Source organism: Rhinoraja longicauda, chromosome 4 (genome assembly GCF_053455715.1).
Source record: "Rhinoraja longicauda isolate Sanriku21f chromosome 4, sRhiLon1.1, whole genome shotgun sequence".
Taxonomy (NCBI): domain Eukaryota; kingdom Metazoa; phylum Chordata; class Chondrichthyes; order Rajiformes; family Arhynchobatidae; genus Rhinoraja; species Rhinoraja longicauda.
Window position 1 is genome coordinate 34,709,310 of NC_135956.1, and position 14,049 is coordinate 34,723,358.

A 14,049-nucleotide genomic window follows, 5' to 3' on the forward strand; every position below is an offset into this window, starting at 1 on the left:
CACCACTATATTATCTGCCACTATCTCCACCCATGGTGGTGTATTCCAGCCATCCATCACCCTTTGTGTGTAAAAAAACACCCCACAAATCTCCTTTAAACTTTGCCCCTCTCCCCTTAAACCTATGCCCTCTACTATTTGATATTTCCAGCCTTAGAAAAAGGTTCTGACTTTCTACCCCATCTCTGCCAATATGCATATCCATAGTCATTGATGTATTGAGAAGACTCAAAGCAGAAGTGTGTAGCAGAGTCCCAACACTGTATGTTATCAGAAAATGCAATGTTATTTATCTGCTTTCAAATCTATCGAAAGCCCAATCACTCAAACATCAACTCTTCCAGCTTAGGGGACTCCACCCTTCTACTCTCTCACCATCCATTGTATAAATGGAGAAGCAATCTGGTTAAGTTCATTTTCATGTGAATTACTCACAAATATCTATTGATTTGGACTCTCAATTGTGCATTAGGACTTTACCCTGGTCAGTGCCACTGCAGAACAGGTTACGCTGGGCAGATGTGCGATCGGTGTGCATTGGACTACAAAGGCTTTCCCAATTGCATGCGTTGCAACTGCAGTGTTGTGGGCAGCACCAGCAATGATCCTTGTGTGGAACCATGCCAATGCAAGGTGAGTATCTCCTCTTTATATTTGCATAAGAACTGGGCTTGGAAAGTAGAACTTATCCCAATCTGAGAGCCATCATACAGTCACACAGCACTGACACAGCCCTTCGGCCCAACCTGCCCATGCCGACCAAGATGCCCCATCTACACTAGTCCCACCTGCCTGAGTTTGGCCCATATCACTCTAATCCTTTCCTATCCATGAACCTGTCCAAATGCCTTTCAAATGTTGTAATAATACCTGCCTTGATTGCCTCCTCTGGCAACTTGTTTCATATACCCACCACTCTCCCATGTGAATAATTATCGCCGACTGATGGCTGCTACTCGGGCCTAGAAATGTTTTGGGGCAAAACACAAAATTCTGGAGTAACTCAACGGACTAGACAATATCTGCAAAGGGAATGGGTAGGCATGGCTTTGGGTCTTCGACCCTTCTTCAATTTAAATTTTCTAGTGTCCTACCCTACAGACACATAACATCGAGCCTTAGAGTCAGAGTCATACAGCATAGTAATAGGCCCCTTGGCCCAACTGCGTTTGGCCCATATCCTTCTAAACCTATCTTATCCATGTATATGTCTGAATGTTTATTAAATGTTGTGATAGTACCTGGCTCAACTACTTCCTCCGGCAGCTTGTTCCATACACCCACCACCCTTTGTATAAAAAAGCACAAAAGGTCCCTATTAAATCTTTCCCCCTTTCATCTTAAACCGGTGTCCTCTGGTTCTTGATTCCCCAACTCTGGGTAAAAGACGCCATGCATTTACCGTATCTACTCCAAACATTTTAATTGTTATTGGTGATGCTAACCTAAGACCATGGTAATGGTCTATCGTTATAGATACAGAAGCTTAAAAGCACACACCACTAGACTCGGGAATGGCTTCTTCCCCTCGGTTATCAAGTTTCAGAATGGTCCCTCCATAGGCTCGGGTCCAGTCTGATTCTCCAGCCTACCTCACTGCGGGCATTGAACTTTATCGCTGGAACTGTTACACTACAATCCTGAGAATTATATTCTGCACTCTGTGTCCTTCCCTTCACTCTACCTGTTGTACCTTCGTTTGGCTTGATTGTATTTATGTATAATATTATCTAACTTGATTGGATAGCACGCAAAACAAAGCTTTTCACTGACAATAATAAGCCTAAACCTAAATTGCCTGGCGTACAAGGTGGGAAGAGGCAAAAAGACTCATGCAAGACTCCTCTCTTTACTTCAAGGTCAGGCTGAAAAGTAGGAGATTCCAGCCATATTCAGATCCAGCCCATGTTTTGGCTCCCTTTCCCCTCCATAACCTTTTCACTCTCCAGCTCAGCAATTATCCAATGAAACTTTAAATAAATTAACTTGGAAATATTTGTGTAGAGGTGGGATAGAAGTTATTGCAAAGCTTGGCTTTAGTTAGCATCATGAGAGTAGGTTTCTGTTCAAGCAGGTGTTCGTGTTGTGTCACTGCTCTATGGAGAAAGAGCAACGTTTGCTCTAAATATCCACAAGTAAATGTTGTCGGCACTCCCAATTTATAATTTCTGAAATATTAGAGCATAAAGGATAGAGGTTGGTTTGGGGCGATTTATAAAACAGGTGTAAACACACGGAGTGGAGTGTGCAGTGTAGGACCCATAGGCTAATGTGCATTGGTGTGGGCACCATTGCTAAATCCATGGTGTCAACTCTTTAAATGTTGGAGTTGGTAAACCAGTTTGAAACACTTTTTCAATTTTATTTCAGTACATAAAGACATAGGAAATTAGGGTGGTACAGTGACGTAGCTGATAGAGGTGTAGGAAAATAACTGCTGATGCTGGTACAAATTGAAGGTATCACAAAATGCTGGAGTAACTCAGCAGGTCAAGCAGCACCTCTGGATAGACGGAATGTGTGACGTTTCGGGTCGAGACCCTTCTTCAGACTGGCGATCAGTCTGATTGTTGTATGCTGGTGTTGAAAGTGGCCCGCATTGTGTCGTCAATCTCAGACCTAGAATAAAAGGAATTCTGAATTACAGAGAAACGTGGAGGGAGAGAACTGTGACCTGTGCAAGCCGGGATTCTACAATCTGCAGGAGAGGAATCCTGAAGGCTGTACGGAATGTTTCTGCTTTGGACTCTCTGGCGTTTGTGAAAGCATTTCTTGGCCTGTTACGCAGGTGAGTGCTAACCGCTTAACTGCATGCCCGTATTTGATTCATTTACAGGTGTCAGGGGTTATGGGGAAAATGGGGTTGAGAGGGAATGATAGATCAGCCATAATTGAATGGCAGAGTAGACTTGATGAGCTGAATGGCCTAATTCTGCTCTTACAATTTATGAACCTATTTACATCTGTCTTACAGTTGAGTATGAGCAGAATCAGTGGAATGGTTCAGTTTAATTTGGAGATACAGCGTAGAAACGGACCATTCGGCCCATCGCTTCCGTGCTGACCAGTGATCACCCCGTGCACAAACCTATACTAGGGACAATTTTACACTGGGGCCAATTTTACAGCTTACCAAAGCCGATTAACCTACAAAGTGTGGAAACAGATCCTTTGGCCCACCGAGTCCGTGCTGACCAGCAATCACTCGTTCACTAGTTCTGTACTCCTCACCAGGGACAATTTACAGAAGCCAATTAACCTACAAATGTGTATGTCTTTAGAATGTGGGAGGAAACTGGAGCACCTGAAGAAAACGCATTCGGTCACAGAGAAAACATATAAACTTCGTGCAGACAGCACCCGAGGTCAGGATCGAACCCGGGTCTCTGTCGCCGTAAGGCAGCAGCTGTGCCACTGCGCCACTGTGTCGCCGCTTCTGGATGTAGTTTAGTTCCACTGTGATGTAAAAGGGTTTTAAAGGTTGCTGTTCTGGATTCTGTATTGCTGATGCAATACTGTTTGCCATTTGATGGCTGTGTTTTTAGTGGTCAGTGACTTCTGCAAAATTGTTTTGCAAGGGTACATGGTCTATTAACTCTCTTTTTAAACTGTGAAACTGCACAGAAGAAAATTACATGGATTTTATGACACTTTGGGTGCCTATAAATTGGCTTGTAGCCTTCTCAGCCGTTGCGCAGAGCACTAAGGTTTAATAAAACCACAAGAATATTTGGAGTCACATAAAGGTCATTAGATCCAAACAAGTCAATAACACCAGATGAAAATTATCTTCTGGCCATTATAGAGCAGGAGGGAACAATTTAACTTATGTGACTGGAAGACAAGCTTAAAAGTGAGAGGAAGGAGCTCTAAAAGGCATTTAAGGGGAAAGTTTTTTTTACACAGAGAGTGTTTGATATCTGGAAGGCATTGCCAGAGGAGGTAGTGGAATCCCATAAATCACTATGTTGAAAAGACCTTTCGATAGGCATGGAAAAAAGGCATGGCATTGAAGGATATGGACTTAATGCGGGTAAATGAGGCTTGTGTAGATGGGCATAAAGATTGGCAAGGACATGGCGGGTTCATGGGCCTGATTCTGTGCTGTTCAACTCTATGACTCTTTGACTCAGTTACGGATTAATCTTGATATTGTACTTTTATAATATACATGTCAGTTTTTGTTACAGTATCTCAAACTAAATTAAGTACCAGTTAATTGTTGCTGCAATTCTATTTTTTTCCATTATTTAAGTAGTGTTCTTAGCCTGATGGTTCAGATCATACAGCTGTAATAATATTGGGACTGAGAGCAACCTTTTAGCGCCCACATATCTGTCTGAACGTGGAAATCTAGATGTTGCTCTTGCACAAAGTGCTGAGGCTTAAATGTTGTTATCAATATTGAAATAGTAATTTGGCAAGAGGTGCATCTTCTAACCAATAACGAAAATCTTTCACCTTGCTCACTGAGATGGTAACTTGGTTTCTAACAATATGCAATGCCACATTTATTACTGAACAACTTCACTGGTACTGAAAAATAATTTTAGTTTTAGAGATACAACGTGGTAACAGGCCCTTCGGCCCACTGAGTCCATGCCGACCAACAATCACCCCATACACTAGTTCTCTCTGACCTACTAGGGACAATTAACCTACAAACCTGTCTTCGGAGTGTGGAAGGAAATGGGAGCACCCAAAGAAAAATTGCGCGGTCACAGGGAGAACATTCAAACTCCATACAGACACCACCCACAGTCAGGATTGAACCAGGGTCTCTGGCGCTGTAAGGCATCAACTCTACCGCTGCGTTACTGTGTCTCCCATTTTATAAAGTACAATTTTATCAAAAGTTTTAAGAAATGGTTTTCCATCTTAGACCATGAGTATGCCCCTGAATCACTTCTGCATTCTGTAAAACACTTAAAATGTTAAAAGAAAGGAGAATTTACTTCCCTGGTTTGCTGGTTCTCTTTAGCTACTCAGCACTATTGCTACATGCCACTGAATGCTTACAGTTGTTTCCTGATACCAACGCACATCAGCCAAGGGAAAGTTCATATCATGCCACAAAGCCCACTGAATCTTTTAATGCCAGGTTTGTTTGAAGTCATTCCCAGCACCAATAAATAGAAAATCCAAGGCAGAACTGTGAGAACCTCTCCAACTTCCATTTCTCCTATTTCTGTTTATTAGGCTTTTAATCTACTTGGCATTCACTTGGGAGTGAGGATAGATTGTTTCCGTTGTGGGTTTTTGAGAGTTCTTGGGTGGTGCACTGGCACAGCTGGCAGAACCGGTGCCTCACAGTGCCAGGGACCCACGTTTAATCCTGACCTGAAGTGCTGTCTGCTTGGAGTTTGCACATTCTCCCTTTGGCCGTGTGAGTATCCTCTGGGTGCTCCAATTACCTTCCACACCCCATAGACGTGCAGGTTTGAGTGGTTACATGGTGTGGAATCTAATGTGGGATTACATAGAACTAATGTGAACGGGTGATCGGTGGTCGGCGTGGACCTGGTGGGTTAAAGGGCCTGTTTCCATGCTCTATCTTGGTTTGTCAGGTGGAGTGCTCCTTCCCCTGCTTATCCATGGTCAGGGCCTGTTTGCTCATGAACACTCAAGCTAGGGAAGGAGCCTTAAGTAATCTCACACATAGAGATTACTGAAGTGTGAGATTACTTAAGGCTCCTTCCCCAGCTTGAGTGTTCATGAGCCAGAGGTTCCCAAAAGTCGGTGGGGATGTTGTACTTGAGCATATGCTTGCATCTTTCTCGCTGGTAATCTCTCCCCGTGACAGAGCTCAAAATAGAGGGCTCTGTTTTGGGAGCCTAGTGTTTGGCATAAGAACCCCCACACCAGGGTTCATAACACAGAGTAACTAGGGCCACAGATGCACAGATGCTGCATTGAGGCATTCATCATTGCAATTAATTTGGAGAATTGTCCCTAAGTTCATGATTCAGAGGAACAGAATTAGGATATTCAGCCCACCGAGTCTACTTTGCCATTCAATCATGGCTGATCGGTCTTTCCCTCTCAACCCCATTCTCCGGCATTCTCCCCATAACTTTTGATACTTTTACTCATCAAGCACCTGTCGATCTATGCTTTAAAAATACCCAATGACCTGGCCTCTGCAACAATCCGTGGCAATGAATTCCACAGATTCACCACCCTCTGACTAAAGAAGTTACCCCTCATCTTTCGAAAGGTACGTCCTTTTATTCTGAGACTGTGCCCTCTGGTCCTAGATTCTCCCACTAGTGGAAACTTCCTCTCCACATCCCATCTATCCAGGCCTTTTACTTTGTTGATCAAGTATCAGTCTGTGTCGAACACACAGGCTAAGTTGTGTTCCCCTGACCACAACTAACTCTGCTAAATTACCATGTTTTCTGGAGGATTGCCTATTAAATCAAAATAACTTTTCAAAGTGTTGAATTTAATGAAAATAAGGACAAGGAACCCCTTGCTTATTGTAATTTATTGCTTCAAAGGCTAGCTTAAAAACCTGACTAAGTACTTAAAAAGGAATTTGTATAATTCCACCTTTAAATATGCCCACAAAATAGCTGCTTGAATTGAGCTAAATTACAATATAAATCAAGCATATAAAAATCAATTATTTATATCAATGAGCAATACATTTGTACGGTCATAAGAAATAGGATAGAATTAGGCCAGTTGGCCCATCAACTCCACTCTGCCATTCGATCATGGCTGATCTATCTATCTCTCCCTCCTAACCCCATTCTCCTGCCTTCTCCCCATAACCTCTGACACCTGTACATTAGTAGTAAGCTATTTATGTACAAATAGATATTTATGTACAAATATTCTGCAAATAAATCTTATCTACTGTAAAGCGTAAATACTGTAAATCCCTGTAAAGCGTCTTTGAGTGTTTGAAAAGCGCTATATAAATGTAATGCATTATTATTATTATTATTATTACTTCACTAATGTATATCATTTACTCTGTGTTTTATATTCAGTGAATTTGCTGACCCCTTGCTGAATGTTATTAATGAAAGAAATATGTATAAATTCCTGTAAATTAATAAAATGACTTGGTTATCTCAAAGGTCATGGATGTTACTGGGTGGCAAATGACTGAGCATCAGGGTGTAATCAGGGTGCAACCTTACCAGGAGCTGTTTGGTGGCTCTCGTCAAGTGAACGACAACAACACAGACGGCAGAGCACTCCTGTCCGCACTATACTACTGGACGGCTCCAGATTCATACTTGGGTAACAAGGTAAAGGTTTTTTTAATTTCAAACCATTCAGAAAACTGAAATGAATGTATTTTCAGATTATACGCTTGAGAAGATGTGAGACGATGGTCAGGGAAGTCTCGTTTATGAAATGAAAAAAAGATTTGACAGATAATTTTGGAGACATTCACGGTCGTTTATGCATTAAACTCAGTAGAAAAGGCTTTTATTTTAGTTTAGAGACGCTGCATGGAATCAGGCCCTTTGGACAACCGAGTCCACGCCAAGCATCAATCACCCGTTCACACTCGTTCTACGTTATCGCACCTTCGCATCTACTCCTAATACGGTTGGGGAAATTTAGAGAGGCCGATTATCCTGCTCGTCTTTGGGATGTGGGAGGAAATCAGAACACCTGGTGGAAACCCGCGTGGTTGCAGGAAGAACGTGCAAACTCCACACAGGCAGCACCCATGGTCAAGATTGAACTCAGGTCCCTGGCGCTGCGATGCAGCAGCTCGACCAGCTGTGTCACTGGGCAACTGTTTCATGGGGCATCCTCATTGTTAGGGGATGTCTTATTAAAAAGTCTTAAGCTTTACAAGTATAAAAATAACATTAAGTTAAGTTTAGTTTAGTTTAGAGATACAGTGCGGAAACATGCCCTTCGGTCCACTGAGTCCGCGCTGACCGGTGATCCCCTGTACACTAACACTATCTGCACACACAAGGAAGAATTTTACAATTTTACCAAGCAAATTAACCTACAAACTTGTTCGCCTTTGGAGTGTTGGAGGAAACCGGAGATCCCAGAGAAAATTCACGCAGGTCACAGGGAGAACGTACAAACTCTGTACAGACAGCACCCGTGGTCAGTGTGGAACATGGGCCTCTGGCGCTGTAAGGCAGCAACTCTACTGATTCCTGTAACACTTCAAGATCTGTTTCTAGTTTCTTTTTAACAAGTAATCTGTTTTCCTAATTTATGACAGTGAACCCAAGACAAATGTACTTTTAATGATTGGTATGTGCTTGTGGATTTTCTGTGCATGGGAAAACCCTTATGGACACACATCTTTCTTTATCTTTCCAGCTTACTGCATATGGAGGATACTTGAACTTTACTCTGGTGAATGATTTTTCAGTGGAAGGTGTTGGTAATGAGCAGACCCTCAACATTAATGTCATTATTGAGGTAAGAATGCCAGAAGCAATTACCAAACTAGACTTTTGAGATACAGTGTGGAAAAGGCCCTTCGGACCATCGAGTCTGCGCTGACCAGCAATGACTCTGTACACTACACTCAAGGGAAAATGTACAATTTTTACTGAAGATAATTTTAACTTACAAACCTGTACGTCTTTGGGATGTAGGAGAAAACTGGAATATCTGGAGAAAACCCATGTGGTCAGAACAACAAGAACATACAAACTCCATACAAACAGACCTGTGGTCAGGATCAAACCTGGGTCTCTGTACTGTAAGGCAGCAGCTCTGTCGCTGCACCACTGTGAAGCCCATATAATGGGGGAAATATATGCATCTTGTTTACAATCTGACTAGAATCATAGACATTCGGCCACTGTGTCAATGAAGCTGCCTTTCAGTTTCCAACTCCTGGTCTGTAGCATAGAAGGGTACAGCACAAGAACAAGCCCTTTGTCTCACAATATCTGTGCCTAACATAAAGCCCAAACCATCACTTATCTATCTGCACACAACCCTCCATTCACTGTATATCCATGTGCCTATCCAAAAGTCTTTTAAATGGTACTGATATATCTGCTTCAACCACCTCTCCAGGCACTCACCACCCTCTGAGTGTAAAAAAAAAAAGCCCCAAACATCTCATTTAAACTTTGTCCTCTCAGCTTGAAGCTGTGCCCTCTAGTATTTGATTTTTTTTTCCATCCTGGGATAAAGATTCTCCCAGGTGCAAGTTCTGGCAAGTCCAGGTGCAAATCCTCATCTCTTCCAAGAGACTGTTCCTTCTTGATAGCAGAAATGTAAAGGCTAACTGTAGGATCACAGGCCTAAATAGAAGGATTTTTTTAAGCAAGGGGATGACTCCACAGCATGGAGTCGCAAAAAGAGTTGTTTGTCTTTGTTGGAAATCAATCATCTCAACTCCAGGACTTTGTTTCAGGAGCATCATTATAAGTTCATAAGTGATAGGAGCAGAATTAGGCCATTCAGCCCATCAAGTCTACTCTGCCATTCATTCATGGCTGATCTATCTTCCCCTCTCAACCCCATTCTCCTGCCTTCTCCCCATAATCCCTGACACCCGTACCAATCAAGAATCTGTCTATCACTGTCTTAAAAATATCCATTGACTTGGCCTCCGAAAGCCTTCTGTGTTATTAGTTCTTAATCCTGGAACTGCCTGTTGAACAATACAGTGAAAGCATGACCTGCTGAGTTACTCCAGCATTTTGTGAATAAATACGATTTGTACCAGCATCTGCAGTTATTTTCTTATACACCTTAACCTGACTGCTCTATTTCAAGAAGATTACTTTCTGCTACTACGTCAAGGACAATTAGACATGGGCAATAAAGATGGAAATTGAAGACCATCAATGTATTAGTTTTGATCACTAGGGTAATTAATATACAGAAGTATATTAAATAAAAGCGAATCCTAATGATTCACTGAGTTAATGATTTACAATAAAGACCTGCTTAATCCTGGAACACTCCCATGTGGTGAATCTCATTAAAAACCCTTCTGTTGATGCCGATTGTCATTAGTGCCCTTTAGTAAATATTGCTTTATTATCAGATTGTTGGAGCACGGTGAGGCTACAAACACCGATATCAGCAAAGTACCAGAAACTGTTATTAGCCTGTAATCTAATCTCTGAGATTAATTGCTTGCATTGGTTTAATTTCCCGTTGTGATTTATTGAACTGAGGCCCTTGATTAGATTACATGCTGGTTATCTGAGAAAAATAGCAGAGAAGAACCTCATCAAGAGCTACCAACAACATCGTTAACTCTGAGAGCAATTTGGTCTGTAGTTTAAAAGGCAATATCAGATTATTTTCATTATCGTGGCTTGATTTAGGTGCTGGATTTCAACAGGACAGAGGCAGATCCAGTCTTTCTGAGGTACTGTCCTTGCAAACATTGGAGACCTAAGGCAAAAGTGGGAGCTTTGTCCCACAGCCTGAAACTGGCATATTCACCGAATTATATTTTTCATTAATTTTAGCTTTAGAGATGCAGCGTGGAAACAGGCCCTTAGGCCCACCGAGTCAGAGTCAACCAGCAATCTCCGTAACACTATTCTACACACTAGGAACAATTCAAAAATCTTTACTGAATCCAATGAACCTACAAACCTGTATGTCTTTGGAGTGTGGGAGGAAAGCAGAGCACCTGGAGAAAACCCATGAGGGCACAGGGATAACATACAAACTCCATACAGACAGCACCCTTGGACAGGATCAAACCGTGATCTCTAGCACTGCAAGGCATCAACTCTACCACCGCGCCACCATGCCGTCCCAAATAAAGTCCCAAATTCATTGTTATTCCAAGGGGTGGCTATTTTACAGGCAGTGTAGACAGGGCCGTTTTTACAGCATTATGGGCCCCCAGGCAAAGCAGTGTACTGGGGCCCCTACCGTTACTCTCCCCCACCCCCCTTTACCTACCAGCCCCCCCCCCTGTCGTGCCGGCGAAAAGCACTTACCGAAAAGCACTTAGCGATGGACTTAGGGTGCTACATTGTTGCGAAAAGCACTTACAGATCGCTGTGAGAAGCACTTAGTGACTGAAAATGTTGTGAAAAAAGCACTTATTGAACCTACATTTTTAAAGTAGTTTTTATTTATTGCAAGTCACTTAACATACACAGATCAGCATGGGGCCCCTATGCTCGTGGGCCCCCAGGCAAGTGCCCATCAGGCCCATGCGTTAAGACGGCCCTGAGCGTAGACCCACCGTGCCACTCTGCTCTTCTTAGGTACCAATATTATGATGTTCTTTTAAAGCAGTTGGGAACCTCAGACTAGTAGTGAGAGGTTGAAGACATCTGCAAAAGCATCGGCCAGTCGGTCTGTGCGGGTTTTGGGAACCCAGCCGGGTACACAGTCAAGGCCAGACATTTCTAAGGATTCACCCTTGTGAAGGATCTTCTGAGATCAACATCAGAGATTGAGATCACAGTGCTGCGGCGGGGCTGTGAGAACTCATGATGGCACACTGGACTCTGTGGAGACTTCAAGCAGGCTGAGTCTTGCTGCACATAATTGAGAATCAAAAAACTGCAGAGAATGGAAATCCTGAAGTTAAAAACGGAAGATGCTGGTAACACTCCACAGATGCTGCCTGACATGTCGAGTATTTTCAACATTTTCTGTTTTTATTTATCACAATTCACATTTGCCAGACTATATTCAGAGAACTAACAGCATGGAAACCTCACTTGACTATGTCCACACCAGTATTACCAGTTGGTGACATATCCATGACATTAATAGTAGCAAAAACCATCCCACTATCCTGCTGGTGAAGGTACTGTCTTCGCACAGATGACAAGGCTATCAAAGCCTGTGACTGTTTTAAGTGATCACTGTGTACCCAGGAGAGAAATGGTTGGGTGTTAGTCACTGATAAAGCTCATGATAGGAATGCAAAGTTCTCTCATTAAATCATTTCTCCAACAAAAAAATAGCACCCACACAATTTAATTCCTTTATTTATCTAGACTTTAGAGATACAACACGGAAAAGGGCCCTTCGACCCACTGAGTCCACACCGACCAGCGATCACCCCGTAGATATCTACACAAGGGGGAAGTTACAATTGACAGAAGCCAATGAACCTACAAATCTGTACATCTTTGGAGTGTGGGAGGAAACTGGAGCACCCGGAGTAAACCCTCGAGGCCACAGGGAGAATGTACAAACTCCATACACACAGCACCCGTAGTCAGGATCTAATTTGGCTCTGTGCTGTAAGGCAGCAACTCTACAGTTGCCCTACTGTGCTGCCCACTTGTTTAATGATTCATTATTCGTGTTTTTTTACTGAATAGTTTTCCAAATGTACAGGGTACTGAAAATGCTTACAACCACTGTAAACTGACGGTTTATCGTTTTGTTCATTCAGGGCAATGGTCGAGCACTCATTACGGGGCCTGGTGGCTTGTCACTCCAGCCTTACGATAAACAGTCAGTCGCACTTCGGTTTCTGTCTGAGAACTTTATGGACCTCTACACAAATAATGGAATAGATCGCGATCGACTGCTGACCGTTCTAGCAAATGTAACACGCCTGCAGATCTGGGCCAAGTACAACGTTGCCAGAGAATCTCAGTACAGGTGAGCGAGCACATCCAGTGATAAAACGTCAAGTCTTTTCAGAGCCATTACATGGTTAGGGTATTTTCTTGGATGGACTGTTGCGAATCAGTTGAGATATTCATAGTGTGAAACATTGATATTGCATCGAACATGCAATGTTCGATGCAATATCAATGTTCGATGCAATATCAATGTTTCACACTATGAATATCTCCCATTAAGAGAGCAAAGTTAAAAGTAGGGACTTCGGTAAGATAACAAATCAGTTCTGATCAAATAAATTAATGGGACCCTATGTAATTGAGTTCAAGGTAATCTATTCATCTTCATCCATCACAAACTGTGCAGCCTGTAACCTGCTTTGTTACTTTATCCTCTTGCGATAATGGATAACACACCATTTTTTTCACCTTAATTGCCTGCTGCACCTACACATCTACTTTCATTGATTAGTGCACAAAGACACCCAGTTCACTAAATGTCTTCCTTCTAAGTCAATGGGAAATATGGTGATTATACGGTGAAGTGCCGTGGGACATTGTGCTTGTCAGACTGAACCTGAATGTCCAGCACTTGGCAGTCTCCTGCCGAGTACGAAGGAGGAACAGACTGCGGGGTGTTGGAATCAGGGACAAAGAACTGAACGCTGGAAAAAAACTAGCAGGTCAGTCAGCATCTGTGGATGCAAAAGGTGGTTGTCGATGTTTCGGGTATATCAGAACTCAGAGGGAAAGATGAGAGGGATAGATGGCCAATATACAGCAGCATGCGAGAGGGGTGGGGCAGAGGTTGGTAGGTTGTAGGTGGGACCAGATTGGTAGGAAGTGGGGTCAGGAAAAACAGGTGGAATCGGGTGAGAGAGAGGGAGAGGGGATGTGATGGGAAATTTTAAAAAAGGAAATAAAAAATTAGATGAATAGGTTAGTATATGGGAGGAGAACTTCAGAGGTTAGCTGAAGTTGGGAAATTCATTGTTCACAGCTATTCATTTAGAATACAAGACACGCTGAGTAGTTTGAGAAGCTGGAACTGTTTCCCCCACTGCAGAAATTATTACTTTAACTGGACTATCTCAGCACTCATTAGGATTTATAGTCAGGGATGTACCTTGTGGAACTCAGTTTAAGCAACATTTATTTCTTTGATTGAAAGACATAGCATGGAAACAAGCTCTTCGGCCCATCAAGTCCACATCGACCATCGATCATTCATTCACATTGGTTCAATGTTATCCCACTTTCTCATCCACTGCTTACACACTAGGGACAGCTCACAGAGGCCAATTAACCCACAAAACCGCACATCTTTGGGATGTGGGAGGAAACTGGAGCATCCGGAGGAAACCCACGCAGTCATAGAGTGAATGTGCAAACTCCACACAGATAACACCTTGGTCAGAATTGAATCCAGGTCTCTAGCACCATGAGGCAGCAACTCTACCAGCTGCACCACTGGGTTGCCCTATCAGTTAGATATTTTACTGATATGAAGAGTGTGTTTAAAGGAAAG

General features: G+C 42.7%; 1 protein-coding gene across 4 annotated transcripts in view; it reads left to right on the forward strand.

Moving 5' to 3' along the window:
• Nucleotides 1–14,049, forward strand: part of lama1 (laminin, alpha 1) — a 261,227-nt gene that overhangs the window by 80,555 nt on the left and 166,623 nt on the right. For all 4 annotated transcript variants that reach the window (XM_078397501.1, XM_078397502.1, XM_078397504.1 and 1 more), the window contains 5 exons: nucleotides 473–633; nucleotides 2,648–2,788; nucleotides 7,092–7,265; nucleotides 8,317–8,418; nucleotides 12,347–12,558. In XM_078397501.1, coding sequence (XP_078253627.1) covers nucleotides 473–633; nucleotides 2,648–2,788; nucleotides 7,092–7,265; nucleotides 8,317–8,418; nucleotides 12,347–12,558 — 790 coding nt within the window. The remainder of the gene's footprint in view (nucleotides 1–472; nucleotides 634–2,647; nucleotides 2,789–7,091; nucleotides 7,266–8,316; nucleotides 8,419–12,346; nucleotides 12,559–14,049) is intronic.